Raw genomic sequence first — 17,904 nt, 5'->3', positions numbered from 1 at the left:
TAAAGAGCTAACATCTCCAAAATGTCAGGAGTAGTTAGTCATCACAAGAAGTGTTTGTGAACTAAAAATCAAGAATGTGGGATGCTGTTTGTCCATGATTTGAACAGCCCAGCGATGCTCCAGACTAAGGGAAAACCAATTTTGCAGGGGAGACCTACCTTGGCACTTGCTTCACCATATTTTCTAGTCTTTGGCTTAGAATGAAGTTGGTTTGGAAACATATTCCTCTATGCTTCATCTCCTGCTTTGCGTTTGTGTATGCGCCCCGTGCTAGCAGTGTCCAAGCGTTGTTTTGTTTTTTTCCCCCTTTTGATGCCGAGCCCCCACCTGCAATGCCTCTGTGCCCCACCTAGGGGGCGGGCCCCACACTTTGGGAAGGTCTGGCCTAACATATGAAACAGGAAAAGACCGCCGTGTAATCCCTTTATTTCAACAAAGTAACTGTATTCTGAACACCACCTTTTTAAACTGTAACTGTAACGGAATACAGTTACTCATATTTTGTATTTTAAATACATAACGGTGGTACATGTATTCCGTTACTCCCCAACACTGTCCATAGTGTATCCTGGCCTTTCACCCTCTAAGAGCTCAGTTGGCCCCAACCTCTCTGTGAATTGTATAATCAGAAAAGAAATACATGGACAATTGTGGTTATTTTCCACAATGAATGATCAGATGTATACAGGACTCTGTATTATTATTCAGTTTGTTAGCCCATCAGAATCTGTAAACAGCAGGAGATTCAGGACTTCTAGTGCTTCTCTTTCTGCTGGGGCACAGCATGAAAAAACAAATACCTTGAGCAGAAACTACAGCTCTGTCCTTCAGAAGTGCTCCTTCAGTTTCTGCGACACCATGATGGGGATGTTTCATGAGTCTCTGGTGTAATGTGGCATTTTTATGTTCTGGTCTGTTTGGGGACGGATGACCCCAAAGGACTTGATAAATCTCTTCGGAAGGCTGGTTCACTCCTGGGGATTTGCAGCTCCTTGCAAGTTAGCTTGATTTTAAAGGTTGACATACCACAAAGGCTGTCAAGAGTCATTATTGTCAGCCATTATTTGCTGTGTCACTAACACACACACACACACACACACACACACATGGGAACCGCATTACCAGCATTGATTAAAAATACATGCAATCATCCAGAAAAGATGGAGTTTACTTTCTTAACAGTAAATGTGTCACTTTCTCTTCCACCCAGTATGCTCATTTGTTACCCAACTCACCGGTGTTAATCCTTCTAACCCCCCACCCACCCTTCCTCCCCCGTTGCCATGGATATGCTATTCCTATGGCAACTGCATGCCTTTGTGGATGGCCTCGGGCCCCCACCACATGGAGAACTCTCTGAACCTTTCATTACACATTCCCTTCAAGCTCACAGGCAAATCAGACAAGTAGCGTAATCTAACTGTCTCTCTGTCACAGTTTCCTCTGTGCTGCCTTTTTAGTCATGCTGCCATACCTCGCCTTTAAGTTTCAGCACATTGCAACTCTACAAGACTTGTTAACAGTTTGAGAATTGCAATTAGGGTATTTGCTGCAGCCCTGATACTTGATGCCGGAGGACTATAATCAGATTTGTAGCATGGGTTTCACTGTCAAAAGAGTCAGAGCCACTAGTTTTCTAATTTTCTATGTCAATGGAAACCAGAGCTCTATCTTTAAAGATGCATGAGGTATCTTAAGAAACAGAATATAGCGACTGAGACTTAACTAGAGAAAGTGTTTCTGCATCATTGAGAGTGAAAGACGACGCGGGGTGAGGCTCGGGGACATTAAAGTTGAGGGCCCAAGTTAAAGCAGAGCACAGTGTCGGGGCTCCTCAGTGCATGTGGTGGGGGGAGCAGGTGGGGAGCATCCACGTGCTGAATGAACCCTGTCAGCACCGGAGAGTACCACGGGCTACGGGTAGGCTCAGCCCTGCTCAGCATTGTGGCGGGCTGCATCATCATTGGGGTATCCAGGGAATGCGATGCTGATGCAGTCGGAGGTATCTTCCTGGGAGCGGGGGGCCTCGGTGAGTGTGTCTTAAGATTTTTTAGGTGATGCAGTTATAGGGAGGGTAATAAGCTGATTCTGGATATTTGGATTACATTTGTTTATTAAACCTGCTATTTGCTATTGCTGTGTGTAACTTTTAACTTATGACATTTTTCAGGAGGTCATGACAGATCTGTTGTCTCTCATGCACTGATGCCCTGAACTTTCATACAACAGAGGTTCATGCAAGAAATTTATAACTGAGTACAAACTCCAACTGCACTCTTTTGAGAGAGCACATATGATATGTTTGGCCTTCTCTGTGCCCCCCAAAATAACGTATTATACACATCATTTGATACATATTAATACACATTATTAACACAATAATATTGGCTAAGGTTTTGCAAAATTTGTAGTTTTACTTCAGGTACTTTAAGCAGTTTTTGATGCTAAAACTTCTGCTATTACCATACAGTGTATTTTATTATGCTCTATTTCTGTGGCTTTCACATTTTTTTTTTAACCTTTTAACAGCTTACCTGGTCGTATGGTGACCCATGTGGTGTTAGGTAGAGTCCGATCGATATATTGGTTTCTGTTTGTGTATGAGGCTCAACTGGGAAAAGCCGTTAAAAGAAAAACTGTAGTGCCAAAATTTAAAATGCAACATTTCAGCGGTTTTCTAATTTAACATGTAGCATTTAGCTAAAATAAAATCCAACCCTGGCCCGGGAGGGTTTACCAGTGATACGTTGCATATTAAGAGGTTAAACAGAAGATTTTAGGGAATAGTTGTATCTAAACATTAAGGTGCATCACCGGAGAGATTATTACACAGTGCATTTCTTTGTGAGTGAGTTAATTTGTTAATTCACTAAAAATCCAATTCAAGAAGGCCAAAAAAGTGAGGGAGCGCACATTTATATCTTGCTGGAATATCCATTTTAAATGAAATGTCAAAAACTCAGGTGAAAGATCAGCGGTCAGTGTCAGTTTTCTATCCCTCATTCATTTGATACAGCACTGTAACTGGAGCCAGCTGATAGCCAGAGGAACTGGGCTGCCAAGATAAAGGAGTGTCTTTACTGGTTTCCTGGAGAGAAGGAGCAAAAGGGCAGGGTTTTCAATCACAGGACGACGGCATCAGAGTGCATGCATAGTTAATGCAAAAAACATCCTTTCTGATGAGTTGATCATCTTTCAGTAACAAATTTGACTTTGTAATGTGCGCTAAGAATCTGACAAATCAACACTGCGCACAGCCACTTGACAGAAACATTCGCTTTGGCAGCATTTGTGCAGCTGAGTAGCATCTAATTATGTGTTTTGGGGCTTGTGTGCTGCGATGCTGCCTCCAACACATAGGCTGACTAATGAGTATGAACAGAGTGTTCTCAGCAGATTGTTTTCACTCCTTCCGCAGTTTCATGACATTTTAAGCACAAACATGCATCACAGCCACCCTCAGGACTTGCCGGGGGTGTAATGCCAGATCTTCTGGCTTATAGAGGGAAATCAATAACGTTTGAATTGGAGCGCAGTGCCACAGAGAGGCACACGAGCCCAGCGGTTCAGATATTACTTTGTACTTTGAGTCGAACTGAACGAAACATCGCACACTGTAGCTGCTGCGCTGAGAATAATCTTAAGGCTTTGTCGAGTGGATTTCAGTTTGGGAATAGATATTTCATCAAACACCCTTATTGTTTCTCCGCAAAGTCTCCAAGTATGGAAACTTCTATTAAAAACTGTTATTTTTATGAGCCGTTAAGGCTCACGGGAGCCGGAGGCAGTGAGATTGCATTTCAAACAACTGAACAAAATAAATTACACTGATTGGTGTGAATTAGTCCATGCAGGTGATTGAATTTGTATTTTTTAATACACTATTACAATTTATGCCCATTTTTAATGAAGCTTCTCATTGCATCTGCAGCACCAAATGCTTTCCTCTCTCGTGGTGACAGTTATCTGCACTAACACTGCAGTAAATCTGCTGCTTTTCAACCATAAGGGAACTAGAGTAAAGCCAGGCCTTAATTAATAAATTTATTGGACTGTTGTGCTTTCCAGGCCTGCTAATAGCAATCTACCCCTTCATAAAAGCTTGGCTGAACATCAACCACATCCTTCCATCCTTTCGTAAGCAGTTTGATATATACCTGTATATTTTTTAATGCTATTATTTGTAAGTGTGTTCACGATAACAATAAAAGGCATTTTGGCTAAAATCCTCAGCGAACTTCAGAGTGCACCCCGCGCCTGCCAATCCTGCTCCCGATCAGCCAGTTGAGACACTGAGACGAGAAGGTGGGTGAAATGAAGGAGCGAGCCAGTGAGTTAATAATGCTATCGTATAACACTCAAAGGCACTTGATACTGATCTGCATTGAGTCTATGCGCCTTATTTGTTTGATAAAAACTCAGACACCTGTAGAAACACTGCAGAGTTGACAGCAGCGAGGCAGATGTTGTGCTCAGGCTGTTATCAGAGATAGCGCTTCAGCCATCTGTCTAATGTCTCACTGAGTGCGCTTAAAAAAAATAATATAATTTCCTTCTTTCCTAACTGCTTTTTTTTTCACTTAATTGTTAACAAATATGAGCCAGGGGAAACGTTTGTCTGCATACAGTTTTAGCGCTGTGCAGCCAACTGTGCATCTGTGCATGTTTGTGCTCCAGTGAAAGTAGGTTCATGTTTTTGACATGCTGACTTCAAACATGGAAACTATTACCAGACTGAGTGAAACATTTGCAAATTATGTGTCTTTGTTTCGTTTTATCAGTTTGAGTTAAATGTTGCATATTAAAACTTATTGAAATCATATGTGAAGGTCAAAATCACAGGAAAATTCAGGAATGCCTGCATTCCCGTCCTAAAATTCCCTCTCTGAAGCTATATTCTTGCACTTAGATGAGCTGCTTATACCTACACTTATGAGCATAGGTTTTCATGCGCACTGTCTTTTAACTTGACAAGGCCAAGGTCTGTTTACTTCTCAGTAGTCATCATGATCATGATCATCTTTGCCAGCTTAAAATGTATTTGTTTGATAGCACTCACTCCAAAGTCCAAAGGACTCAGTGAAGATCTAAGAAGCAGAATTGTAGATTTACACAAGTTGAAAAGGTCTCTTGGAGTGATTTCTAGACAACCGCAGATTCCAACATAATCAGTTCAAGCAATTTTCATAAATGCAAGTTATTTGGATGTGTCAACATTGGAACTGGAAACTGCTGGAACACCAGTGTTACTGTTCAGTGAAGTGAGTGTTACGAGAACATGGACTGAGAGAGTGGTGACCAAGAAAGAAGCCCCGGGTCCAAAATCATCAACTTCAAGCTCGACTGAAAAGTACATGTATGCTGTACAATCATTCCAATCTGGAAAAAGAACAATTCAAAGAAATCATTAAAAGCCCAAACTACCATGATATTCATGCCCATGAGGAGTGAATGAATGTATGTAAACTTTTAACCACACCTGTATCTGCTATGGTCTTTTTAGTTTAAGTTAAGCGTTCATTTAAAACTATCTGCCTTAATTGTTAAGGCCCATGTTATATACATATATGTGACTATACAATCCAAATAAGTGTTTTTCCCTCTGTATAACCCTTCTGATCTAGTGCTCATTGTTTCACGTGCTAGTTAAACATGTACTGTTACACTTAATGCTTCCATGCTCTCTTGTTGTCCTACCAGGGACTCACAGTCAGATTAATCTGGAACGGTCTAAGAGTCGTATGGGAACCTTTGTGGAGGCTGGAACAATAGCTGAAGCCAACCCGGATGAGGGGTCTGTCTCCTTTGATAATTATACATGATCAAAATAAGGATGTGAATGGTACCACAGTACACCCGAAAGGCATTTCAATATACCTTATCTGGAATATAGTTCCTGTGACTGTAATGCTATGTTTCCTGGATATAAGAGTACTTTTAATTTCCTAAGCTTTGCAGTATGAATCACATTTTGCAGAAACTAGTCAGCGTGTTGATAGACTTATAAAAATCTAATCTGGGCATGAATGGATCTTGGAAAAAGTTCAAAAACCTTTGAGAGCTGTGATAATACACAAGCCAGCAACTCCATAGTAGTGCAGTATATCTCACATGCAGTACTATCGTGGGCTTTACTCAGAATCTTGATATGTACAGATCTGCTATGTCGTCCGATTGGTAGTTCTTGTTGCTCTTTATGCCTTATATTAATTAACTGTTTGCTATTTTTTTTTAAATTACAATATAAACACTAAGGTGTTAAAGTAACATCGAGAAAAAACACTGAAATGTTACTATGTGACAGTCTCACTCTGATGACATGCGCTACTTAGAGAATGCTGTCTTCCTTTCAGTCTCTACTTTTCCATTTGAATGACTTTATAACTAGGTTTATCCAGACAGGTAAGGGTTACCTTTATTATTTCTGAGAGTTAAAGACATTTTTTTTTAAACCATAGCCAAACTGTCAAGAAAAGAATCAACAAAACGCCTTACATAATGACGTGGGGCTTTTTGTTGGCTGACTACAAGCAATTTAGAGGAGAATGGGGGGCTTTTGAAAGTGAACATTACCAAGTATCACCTCCTTTTCAAAGTCACTCACTTTTAATTTTGTTACTATGGCAATGGCGCTACCGCATATATTTCAATCATGTCATCATGCATTTCATGCGCTGTCCTGTGTGACAACAAACAGACAGCAGAGTCTGCACTGACCTTCAAAACGAAGCAGTTTTTCAGGTCTTCACTGACATTTGTGAAAGAGAGTACTTTTCAATGTGTAGCATCTTGAAAGCCAGACAACTGAAGTCACACTTCAGCACTATAGTCTCATTTAAACAAGAAAAACAAACCAGATAACACACTGATGCACTGTTTGGCTCAGTTATTTAACAGATGAGGGATTACGTAGTGCAGATCATCTAAAATCTCAGTTATCTCAAGGAAAAGGTTTTAGTTCAGCGAACACAACGCGAGCTTCCCTCATGACTGATCCGTCTGTCTTTTGCAGGACTTCTGCGGACATGCCGGATGTCTTATCGAGACGGAAACTAAAACCTTCAGATCAAGATCTGCCATGAGGTCATCACGTAGCAAGACTGGCCGCTCCATGTGAAGGAAGCCGGATGCAGAAGGTTGCAACTTCTGCAGAAGAAGCTTAATTTTTCTGTATTGATCTTCCTTCACACTTAGTACAAAATAGTACTGCTGTGTAAATCTCTCTGCTGTGTAGATCTTTATAAATCTCGTTTTCCTGTTCATTTGTGATATCAGCTCATCATGTTAGCTGAGATCACCTCATTATATATATATATATATAAAACAGCATGTCATCTAATAAACATCCAGAGATTGTGATCATTAGTGGAGTTTTGTTTCCTATTTTACATCCTGACACTGAGTGAAGCAAATTAGGCCCAATAGTCCAACTCCTGTGCAGCTCCTCTAATCATGGTACAATGCTCTATGCCACCAATTATAAAATTATGACACTCATTAAGCGATGATGGGTTTTGGATATTGTTCAATTCCCCTGCCTGTAATTTCCATGAGTAGCACACACACAAATAAATGAATGCACATACACACACGTGGCAACATCCATGGCGTGCACACAGTGACCTGCGACCCACCCACCCCCTCCGCAGTGAAACGTAATACATTGATATTCAGGACAGCACCGGGAGAAAGCGCAACAAAAAAAGTGTAACGTGCTGTGAGGCTGAATAATGCCGAGCTGTGTTCATGAGCTGTGCACAACAGGAGCCCCGAGGAGTCTGCGGTGCAGCTTGATTGTCAAGCCTCAAATCACAACACCACAATCCCCCTGTGTCTGGGAGTTAGACAGTGGAGGAGCATGTAATGAACTGCATACACAAATATAGTCCATATTTTACAGGATAAGTAAATAACCTGGGTGGCAACAAGAAGGTTTAAACCATTTTAAAACATTTAAAGGACTGTTTTGTTACTAACACACTTTTGCTGTCATGTATAGATTCAGTAGCTGCAAACTAGCTGACTTACTGCAAAGGTCGTGACCCTTTTGAGTTCTGATGACTCATCTTTTACCACAGCAAGCCAAAAGTTGGTCCAATAATAGCTATCCTCGATTTATTACCAGTTAAGCTGATAGCCAACAATGTAGACACTGGATCATTATCTTCATCATGAGCTACATGATCAAAAAAAGATCAAAATGAATAAACAAATAAATATTTTAATAGAAAATATTCATATAAATAATATACAATAACAAATAGTCACATAAAGAAATACAATATTTTTGCCTATTAAATTATAATATAAAATAATAGATAAACAAATAAATAAATATTTTAATAGAAAAATATTCATATTGAATTATAGTAAAATAATAAATAGCTACATAAAATAATACAAAATGAATGAATATAATATGTTTTCTATTTTTCTATTATATTATTATTATAATATTAAATAAATAAATATTTTAACAGAAAAATATTCATATTGAATTATATTATAAAATAATACACAGCATAAATAAATAATAATTTTAGATTAAAAAAAATTATATTCGAGAGAGCTGTGTGGAATAAATTAAAATCCTTTTCCTTTTTCAAGAATCAGCAACATTGCGGTGTGGGCTGAAGGCAGAGAGCAACAGCTTTCACCTTCATCACCCCCTCCTCCACTTGCGCACTCGCGCACACAGGGGTGGCTCGGGAACGAGCTTCGCATCCAGCGGTCTGGCGACGGAGGGAATATGCTCAGTTCAGATATGAATGAATGAAAATATGACAGCTTCACACAGACAGAGATGTCTGGAACACCATTTCCGGTTCGGGCTGACCTGTCAGGTGTTACGTGCTGCTCGGTCCACATCTGGAGCAGCAGCGCGCGGTGTGTCTGCGTGTCTGCTCCTAAGAAATGCCATTTCACCTAAGTGATCTTCTGCCTGTTTCTTCTTCTTCTTTTTTTCCACTCTCGGATTTTATCTTGTCGGTCGCCTTGAATCGTGTGTGCGCGTGTATGTGTGTCTGTACGTGTGTGTTTGCTTGAGCCAGTGATTGAAGGGCTTTCATGACTTGTGCCCTCAGGACTGTGAAGCCACGAGAACAGGATGAAAATCGTTCGTTTGGTGCTGATTCGCCCTTTCAGCGTCATCAGCGTTATTTCGCCCCTTAATTAGAAGACCGGTAACCGCGGTGAAAATCTGCTGATCAAACAATGGAAAGACCTTCAGTGCATCAACCTAAAGGGTGAGTGTCTCCCCCCCCTTCTTTCATGGTTTAATTTTTGCAGAAATGCAACATCAGTGGAAGTAAAGGCGCATTTAAACGCCTCTCAAGCAAAACCTGTTTTATTAACGGTCTGTAAATGTGTCATTTACAGACACATATTTACAAAAATATATTTTTCACACATTCCCTCTGCTTAGGTCTCCTGTCTGCTCTTCAATGGGCGCATGCTGGAATGAAAGGGCTCATTTGATTGCAACTAAACACTCACAGCCTTTCCTCTAGTGGCTTGGGTGGCATGAATGAAGCAGCTGCACGGTGACTGTACACAGTTTAAGAGAAAATAAATAGGGATGCATCTTAAAGACATGTTATTAAGTACCACTGAGGATTTTTCTTAATGGGCTCATGCTTCCCTTTTTTTGTTAACGGAGCTTATTTTAGGCCATCTAGAGTGAATTGCCCGTCCATGCAGCTGTTGTACAGGTGCTGTTTAGATCCTTTTTTTTTTTAAACAGAAGTGTAATTGATTTAGGAAGATTTCAGTGGCCAGCTGTCTTCACATGTTATGCAGGTGTCACCAATAGATGACCACTACCTGAGTGCTGCTCACTCAACTTTTTAGAATCTGTTCTCATATCTGTATTCTGTAGGTGTAGCAGCGCAATGAGGTGACAGATCAAAGCTCACTGATTGACAGAGCTTTTCTACATGTGCACACCAGTGCCATTGTAATGACTTAAAAAAGCTTATTTTCCTCTATTTTGTGTATCTACAAAAAGATAGAAGATAGAAAGCCAGAGAGCCTGGAGGGGAAACCATGGTCATCGCTGATAGAAACACCGGCACCCCTGTGCCTAAAAAGGAGCCCCAGAAGAAAAGGAAGTCTCGCCCTCATGGTCTGCCCTCTCCGGCACTCTGCTGTGCTTGTGGCTTATGCATCATGCTGGCTGGACTCAACATCACCCTGGTGGGAGCATTCGCCTTCAGCACACTGATGCCTTCTGCCAACCCCCCAATCATCATCGGACCTATCCTGCTGCTGGTGGCCTTTTCCTTTTTCGGAGCGTGTTGCGTGTGCAGTCGACTCCCGCCTCCACACAGCTCACGGAGGTCCAAGGTTGGGGGCAGAGGGGCTGGCTTGATGGGACACGGCGGGCTGGCTGGCGGGGCAGCGTTTGAAATAGAGACCAGCGAGCACACACTGCAGGACACTACAGCTGTGCAGCTGAGCCCCACATCCTCCCCTGCATCATCCCAGGCATCCAGCTCAGAAAAGGAGGCTCCTGATGCTGATGCAGCCCTGCCGGGACCTTGCAAGCTCTTCACCATGGAGACAAACGGGCCGTCTTGTGTTTCTGCCACCGCAGTCTACTCAACCTCCGCAGCAGCAGGAGGGGAGGTGAAGCTCAATCTACCACGTGAAGAAGTGGTCACCTAGCAGGGCAGAAACTCTTAGTCTATGCTACCAGTGTAAATATCCTTCTGGGCAGAAGGGCTGCTGGGTGTGATTGTATTCTCTAGTTTACGTACTGCCATATTTCTGGTTGTGAAAAGGTGTCAAAAGTTATGCTTTTATTTATTCATTTATTTACTTTCTTGCCGTGCCAACTGGTAAATAGCATGCAAGTATTTGTGGATCAAAGGTTTCGGAATTTAAATTCCTACCTCTCTCGTGTCGTTTTCTTACTGCTCTTTGTTTTTAATGTGGGGCATTATGAACTGATTTCATGAAGAAGTCAAAGAGTCTGAAACCTTAAACACTCTTTTTCACTCTTGTTCTGATTAATGGAAACCTCAACTCTCAGCAGTGACTTTAGAGGGCTAACTAACAAAAAAGACTAAACATTGATTATTTATTTCTTCTGAAAACTTTACACGTGAAAGGTCAGTAGCTAAACTGGACGGAAACGCATTTAATAACATTTGGCATTTTGTGTGCCATGCTCAGTGCTCAGCTTGTTTTGGGGGTGTAAGCTATTATAGGTCATACATGTGCCAAAGCAATATTCCCTTGAAATGCAAAGGGATTGCACCACACAATAGCCAATTGCAATGTGTACACGTGTAACTATATACAGTGTTGTTTGAAGTCATTATTTCTGTAGTTTGATGTAACGAATACCATCATCAATGCTGTGAATATTATGTTTCTCTCTTTTCATCTGGCGGGTTTATGACATGTTAAACTTTTAATCGAAGGCAACCCCATCAGTTTAAGGTCATGTTGATCAGAGCTTTAATCGATAGTTCCTAATGCATAATCCAGTCAGAGCAAGGATTTCTTTCTCCTCTTACTCAGCGTGCATTTCATTACTTTTTTAGAGTGCTATAAGAGCATCTTTTCTAAATGTGAACAAAGGAATTTCACAGGAGATGTTTTCCTCCTATGGACCTAACATTGACAGCACTGAAAAGCCAAGAAGTTTAGATATTCCAATTATATAAAATGCATCTGTTCCCCGTCACTGTGATGGCTTCGTGTCAGTTTAAATCTGCCTAGTAGACATTCAACCCCTGATTTCCTTTGAAAGGAAAAGTTGCCTTAGACTGAGATATCAGGATCAAACTAATGAGGGCTATAAAAAAGTGCACAACAGCAGTTTTCTGCAGAAAGCCTTTGTTTGGCTCCAGATTTCTATTCAGCATTGTTAAGAAAGACTCAGTGATTTTGTGTTTTTTTTGTGTTATAAATGCATGCAGGATGTTCTCAGAAGTCTGTATGAGGTAGCAGTTGCATACATACAGACAAACAGACACTGTTTGACATTTTTAAAAAAAAGCCAGTTGGTGTTCCTTCAGAGTTCGCCTCTGATGCCAAATTAGAGTGTCAAGCTTAATTTTGCATGTTCAGAAAATGGGTTACGGGAAAGCAAACACCCTGATGTGAATGATTAATGTTGTCTGTGTGTTTTAAATTGTGTAGCACCTATAGAAAATGTTAAACAAAAAAATATGTAAAGGATAGAATATTTTTGTCAAGACTAATTTAAAGGTTCCTAACCCAATGTGATTTCTTCAAAAGGCATAAATAAAACAGGCTCTTTCTGTAAAAAATACTTTTCAAGTTTATATTTCTTGTGCAGTTTTCTTCCACTAAAAAATGACCTGCATTACTGTTAATATACTAATTATAACAATTGTTGTTTTTTTTGTTTTTTTTAAGTTTATGGCACATTTGAAAATAGAGGTGAGTGTCCACCCCAGTTTCTTTGCTTGTTTTATTTTTCCCAGCAGCAGTGCAAAGCCTGAAGACACCCAAATTACGCTGGTAAAGAACAGGGGGTCAAATCTGCAAGCTTTTGCGTTATTTACCATTTTTGTGGTTAGATTCTGTCAGTTGACTGATTGATTGAATAACTGAGTGTTTCAGTCAGGCAGCCTGGCTGAAAATCTGCTGTGAAGAACCAGAAATGTTGCATCTACCCGAACACATTACATCAAGATGGCCTTGAGTGAAGAACTCCATATGAGGTCCATCTGGCTCTTCCGCTAAGTGTTTGCGTATGCGCTCAAAGCTGCTACCACTGGAGGTCGCTAGAACCACATGTATGCATTTCAGTGAGGTTACAGAAAAGCGGCTGTCATTTTACAACAAGCCAAGAGATGTCAGTCGCTCATAACAAGCCTCTCCTGTGGGAATCACACTAACCAGTCTTATAGTGGGTTATATTTAAGCGAATTTGAATCCACATAAAAATTACTGGCATTCAAAGATCAGTAGAGGAAGCTGTCACAAATGTCTGCAGTCTCCATCATATTCCTAGAAAGAGTATGAAAACGTGACAAGAAACCGTTTTTGGCAATCTCACCTGATAATTATCTCTAATCAGGGTAGCAGACCATCGCTTGCCCCCACTCCCGTTTTGTACACACAGGATGATCAAGGCACAAATCTGGAGTGCTCTACTTTTCGTGGAAGCTCACAGATGACAAAATGGACCCAGGATGTTTTCCTCAGACTCCAAAAGCGACTCAATACCTTTGCTAAATTCCTGATACAGTGAGTATTGGGTTGGCAGCACCACTAATGAAACCCTAAAGAGATTTTGAGGCATTAGTATGTAGCAAAAATATAAAAATCTCGTTATACTTTGGTTTTCTAATAAATGTATTTCGAATGATGCCCGATGCACCGGGTAGTAACACACATCCGTTTACAGTGACAGTGAGGTAAAGAGTTTGAAGCAGCAGATGGTTGGTGGAGGCTGGTCACAGTTACTGGATGAACCAGACGAGGACTTCGGCCAAGACGCCGTGTCAGTCACGCATCGACTGCGTATAATGGGATTCTGTGATTAAACCTGCGGCAGAACAGTTGGTATATTGCAAAAACATGAAAACCACTCCAGGTTTATGTTGTCCCAAACATTTCCCTCGGACCTCTGTCAAACATGTTCCCACCATCTTCTGCCTCTTGGCCTGGAGTGAAGAGGTTTGTATAACACGTTAAACCTTTATCCACCTGAAGGCTGGAAGATTTACCACCTTTTGAAGGTGAATGGGTTTGTGGCAAAGCTGCAGGCTGAGTAGGAATATTCACATTTTTATGGCCTGTGGGGGCAAAGTTCAGGAATGGGACGGTCACGTTAACTGCACTAGTTCAGCTTACATGCCATGAAAAAAAACAAATGGATATCGCCCTTTGACCCTTGAACTCACCTGTGTCCACACAGACTGCTTTTAAAGTCATTTTTATAGTGATTAAAGCCGTGATTTCCTCAACATAGTCAATGTCCACTGTAATATGGGGAGGCTATAAAAAGTGGATCATTTTCATTTGGGGTTTTCATCACCAGCCAGATAGTGGTTTTACAGCTCCACAGTACAAGAAGGAAGTCTTCCTTATTGCTGAAATCAAGATATAACTCTTGGACAGATTTTGCATCAGTGCTTTGTACCAGATTAAGGGTAATGATAAACACCCTTAGCAGACACACCGCCTTCAGCCTGTGACCTGGATTTCTTTCTTCTTTTTTTTCATCCTGCATGTGTACCTTGTGACTGCTGATTTTTGCTGTATCAGAATAAAGCAGTATGTCTAAAGTCTGTCAGAAAGCTGAAGTGAAAGAACATTCATAGAAGCAGAGGCACGCAGTAAACAAGTGGTAGTAAATGTTGGCACATTGTGAAACATTGCTTTGTTTGCACTTTACATCCACTGCGATAAACTGTGAGAACACATCCATTGCCAGCTGCTTTCTTTCAGCTCCACTGTGTGTTGGTATGTCAGATATTAAGAGTGCACAGTAAAAATGTAACTGTTTCCCCTCACAAACATCAACCAGACCAATATTGATTGTTAGAGATGCTAAAACGAGGCAGGACTGCTGAGCATACACAGCTGACCTCAGACGAAGCCTTCGTCTTCTTCCTCATCATGACAAGATGTGGCACAGCGACAAAACAGCTTTTGCACACACTCATGCTCACACCTGCAAAAAACAAGCGTCCCATCCGCTCCAAACCGGAGTGTGGCGGATCCTGATGCACTGCTCGTGCGCTCCCGCGTGGACGTGCTTGTGCATGGGAAGGCTCTCAGTTGAATGAGTCGGCAGAGGAGAGGGAAAGGAGGGTGTAATCAAGCTGAAAAGATTAGGGGAAGACGAGCTGCTGAGGATCTATGAGAACAGACATCGGTTATATAACCCTAACCCAGTTCGCTCCGCTTCCAAAAGACAGACAGGGAGGGAGGAGAGGGAAGATGGAGGAGATGGGTGAACCCTTGTGTTTAGACTAAAATGAACCAGGAGGGTGGTTATTTTCATAAGGATGAAAATGCATGTTGAATTCTTATTATTCTCCATGTCAATAATGATATCACAGACTGCTCTTTCAGAATATAAAGCAATCAGGTTTAATGCAGGAGAAAATGATGACTTTTGCTGCTGTGTGGCCACCTTCAAAGGTTCAGTTAGTCCTTTGCTGCACTTGTGAAAATACTTCAGGCCTTGTGCAACCTTGCAAGTCAAGTGTTTACTGAAGATTGTGCACTGAGTACCTTTCAACATGTGATTTAACGTGAAAACATATCAGAGTTGACTTTATTCGCATTGCTGATATGATAAGGTTGTTTTGGTTCGCCAAGAGCATTGTATGGGCGGGCCTCGTGACTGCCTGGCTGTTTCAGTTGGTCTCCAACAGGAATAGTCCGAGGGCGACACGGAGAAGAAAGCGCCTCACAGATCAGGGGGCAAAGATACAGCAGATTTTCATCAAAACTGACGAGGGTCCTAATAGTAATGCCGCAGTGTTCTGCATACCAATGACCCTGACAATGGCTCCCTTGCTGTTCTTAACTCCTCCATTCACCCCCCAGTAAATGGCAGCATATTCAAGTGGCCGGGGCTGTTACGTAACCTGGCTTTTCACAAATCTACGTGGGCCCTGGCAAAAAGGAAACGTACACAGTAGTAGGAGCACGGCGCAGTACTGGGAAGAAGAACAAAACAAAGCACAGCAACTCTAGTGACGGGCAGAACGCGCGTGAAAAGCATCAGCGCAGAAGCAGTCAAATCAATCATTCTCTCCTATATCCAGCCATTAACAAAGCCAATCAATGCTGCTTTCACACACAAATTTGAATTTGAAATTTGATTTGCTTCAGTAATGCTTGGCTGCTATGCACACAGCGTGGACAGTGTCTCTTTACCTCCGGTATGGGTCTTTGAACTGTTCTGTGAATGTTATCCTTTAGCTTGCGATCGACTGTTTAACCAAGCAGATCAATAGACAAACTAAAAATAGAACAGTGCTGTGTGTGTGTATGCTGATATTTAAGGCTGATTACTCTGCAAATATTCAACTCATGGGTCATGCAAGTCAAAATAACACACTGTGGTGATATTCACGTGCTTTCTAGAGCTCTGCGAGCACTGCACCCCCGTTGTCTCGTGAGAATACAGTCTGTATTTAAGGATTATGTTTAATGAGACAGCTAACATGCTCTGGTTACAGAACAGAATGGGCCAAGTGAATACTGTATTGGGATGTCCTGGGGTGCAAAAAAAATGGCTGGTAAACAACATGTGGTACCGCTTGATTCCAGCAGAGGCCCCTCTTTTTAAAAGAAATGCAGACGATGAAAAACACCACTCTCCCCAGCAGACTGCTTCAGACCGGTTTCTCTGCTCTACATTTGAGTGTCACTGTCAAACTCCGGAAATCAACATCAGACTGATGTCAGCTTATTTTTTCAGTGTTTGCCACATCTAATTGTTTTATACGCAGCAGTTAAGGTTGCATAAAAGGGAACTGCCCTCATGGGTTTCTGCAGTACAGGCAATCTTCTGGCCTTAGAGTCAGTGCAAATTGCTACTTGTACATTGATCGCAGCATGTTGTTAGGTCTGTTTTGTGGCTTTGTAATGCTTTGTTAATGAGGGTCATTTCACCGGAGAAAGGATGAGAGGTATTTTTCTGATTACCTGTGCAATGTCTACTGTGCCACTTAATTATATATTGCATGAAATAATGATGACATGATTAGTGAGAGGACACTTTTTTTGGGGGGGGGGGGGGGGGGGGAGTCATGTTTTGGGTATCAGATATTCTGTTGATCATCTGTAAATAAATACTGACAAGCTGATCTTTGGAGCACATGGCACAGTACTGACCAACAACCACCACCTCAGCGAGTCAAAGGCACTTTCCTGGAGGAACAAAAGGCCTGATTTAGTAGCTTGCTGGTATATGTAGACACTGGCCACCTGTGGAGGAGTTGAAGCCATTTTCAGTGAGCGTCCGGCAGGCTGGTTTTTCTTGCAGAGAATCCGTTTGCCATGGCAGCGGCTATCGGCACACACGGCACTGTGGGGGTGGCCGATCTGTGTCAGCACTCATTAACATCCACCGCCTTAGTGGAAGCCTCTTCCAGGACTCCTTTAGAAAGAAATAAAAGAGAGATGCTTTACACTTTAATGACTTTCCCACAGTGGCTCTCCAAAACAACAGCTTCCCTTAAATTGCTGGGCACTGGCTGGAGGAGAGTCCACACTGCTCAACAGAGGAAAAAAAATACAGAGTCCACTGTCTGTCCACTCTGCAAAGCCAGCCAAAAGGAGGGAATAATCAGATCTTTATGTGGTATGAGGCCTACAGGGGACAGCCTCAGTATTGTCCCTACTTCCCTCCCTCCATTCGGTTGTTCCTCTGGATCTATCACAAGATCTTGTTGAGATACCCTCACAACCCAGACTAAGGTTTGTGCATCTACTTGTTCCAACCAAGCAGCCGGTGGCCGGCAACTTTAAAGCAAATATTTGAGGCATCAGTGTATTCTCAGTTTTAATTTAATTACAGTCTTTTACCTGTAGGCCGGTACTTGGCCTCATTTGGATCTTTACTTGGCAAGTTTGTAAAAGTAAATATGATTTACGTGGCTTCCTTTGCTCACGCGACCACTCTGTCCTTCCAAAAAAAATGCTGTTCTGTTTTATTGGAACTGACTGTTGACAAAGCGACTGATTACCAAGAGCGTGCTACTGATAGTATAACACTGCGAACAGACTATAAATATTGACTCTAAGTGGGAACGGTAAACTAATGTCAACCATAGCTGCTTCAACAGAATTCACATGTCAGCTTCACAGTTGTTTTCAAAGCCAGTTACGTAGCCACAGAGATGTGTGAAGTTATGCAGCCTTGGTTCATTTCTCCAGGGACTTAATGAAAATAGCATA

The 17,904-nt window shown here is 41.7% G+C and overlaps 2 protein-coding genes across 2 annotated transcripts; both read left to right on the top strand.

The window, feature by feature from the left end:
• Positions 1-1,686: 1,686 nt before the first annotated feature.
• Positions 1,687-7,344, top strand: kncn (kinocilin). Its single transcript, XM_006786474.3, has 5 exons — positions 1,687-2,029; positions 4,069-4,137; positions 4,234-4,305; positions 5,701-5,794; positions 7,013-7,344. The coding sequence occupies exons 1-5, from the start codon at positions 1,882-1,884 to the stop codon at positions 7,080-7,082; spliced, it is 453 nt and encodes a 150-aa protein (XP_006786537.1). The 5' UTR covers positions 1,687-1,881; the 3' UTR covers positions 7,083-7,344.
• Positions 7,345-8,692: 1,348 nt separating this feature from the next.
• Positions 8,693-12,260, top strand: tmem275a (transmembrane protein 275a). Its single transcript, XM_006786473.3, has 2 exons — positions 8,693-9,245; positions 10,007-12,260. Exon 2 carries the CDS (start codon positions 10,045-10,047, stop codon positions 10,663-10,665), a length of 621 nt encoding a protein of 206 aa, XP_006786536.2. The 5' UTR covers positions 8,693-9,245; positions 10,007-10,044; the 3' UTR covers positions 10,666-12,260.
• The last annotated feature ends 5,644 nt before the right edge of the window (positions 12,261-17,904 follow it).

Source organism: Neolamprologus brichardi, chromosome 18, assembly GCF_056152115.1.
Source record: "Neolamprologus brichardi isolate AB-2024 chromosome 18, ASM5615211v1, whole genome shotgun sequence".
Lineage (NCBI taxonomy): Eukaryota > Metazoa > Chordata > Actinopteri > Cichliformes > Cichlidae > Neolamprologus > Neolamprologus brichardi.
The sequence above is the reverse complement of the archived record's forward strand: the minus strand, read 5'-3'. Positions and strand labels throughout refer to the sequence as shown.

Bases quoted from the DNA above. Each gene is read 5' to 3' on its own strand.
- kncn (XM_006786474.3), top strand. From the start codon at position 1,882: ATGAACCCTGTCAGCACCGGAGAGTACCACGGGCTACGGGTAGGCTCA. The intron at 4,306-5,700 runs GTGGGTGAAATG...TTGTCCTACCAG, and splicing joins TGAGACACTGAGACGAGAAG to GGACTCACAGTCAGATTAAT. The intron at 5,795-7,012 runs GTCTGTCTCCTT...TGTCTTTTGCAG, and splicing joins GAAGCCAACCCGGATGAGGG to GACTTCTGCGGACATGCCGG.
- tmem275a (XM_006786473.3), top strand. From the start codon at position 10,045: ATGGTCATCGCTGATAGAAACACCGGCACCCCTGTGCCTAAAAAGGAG.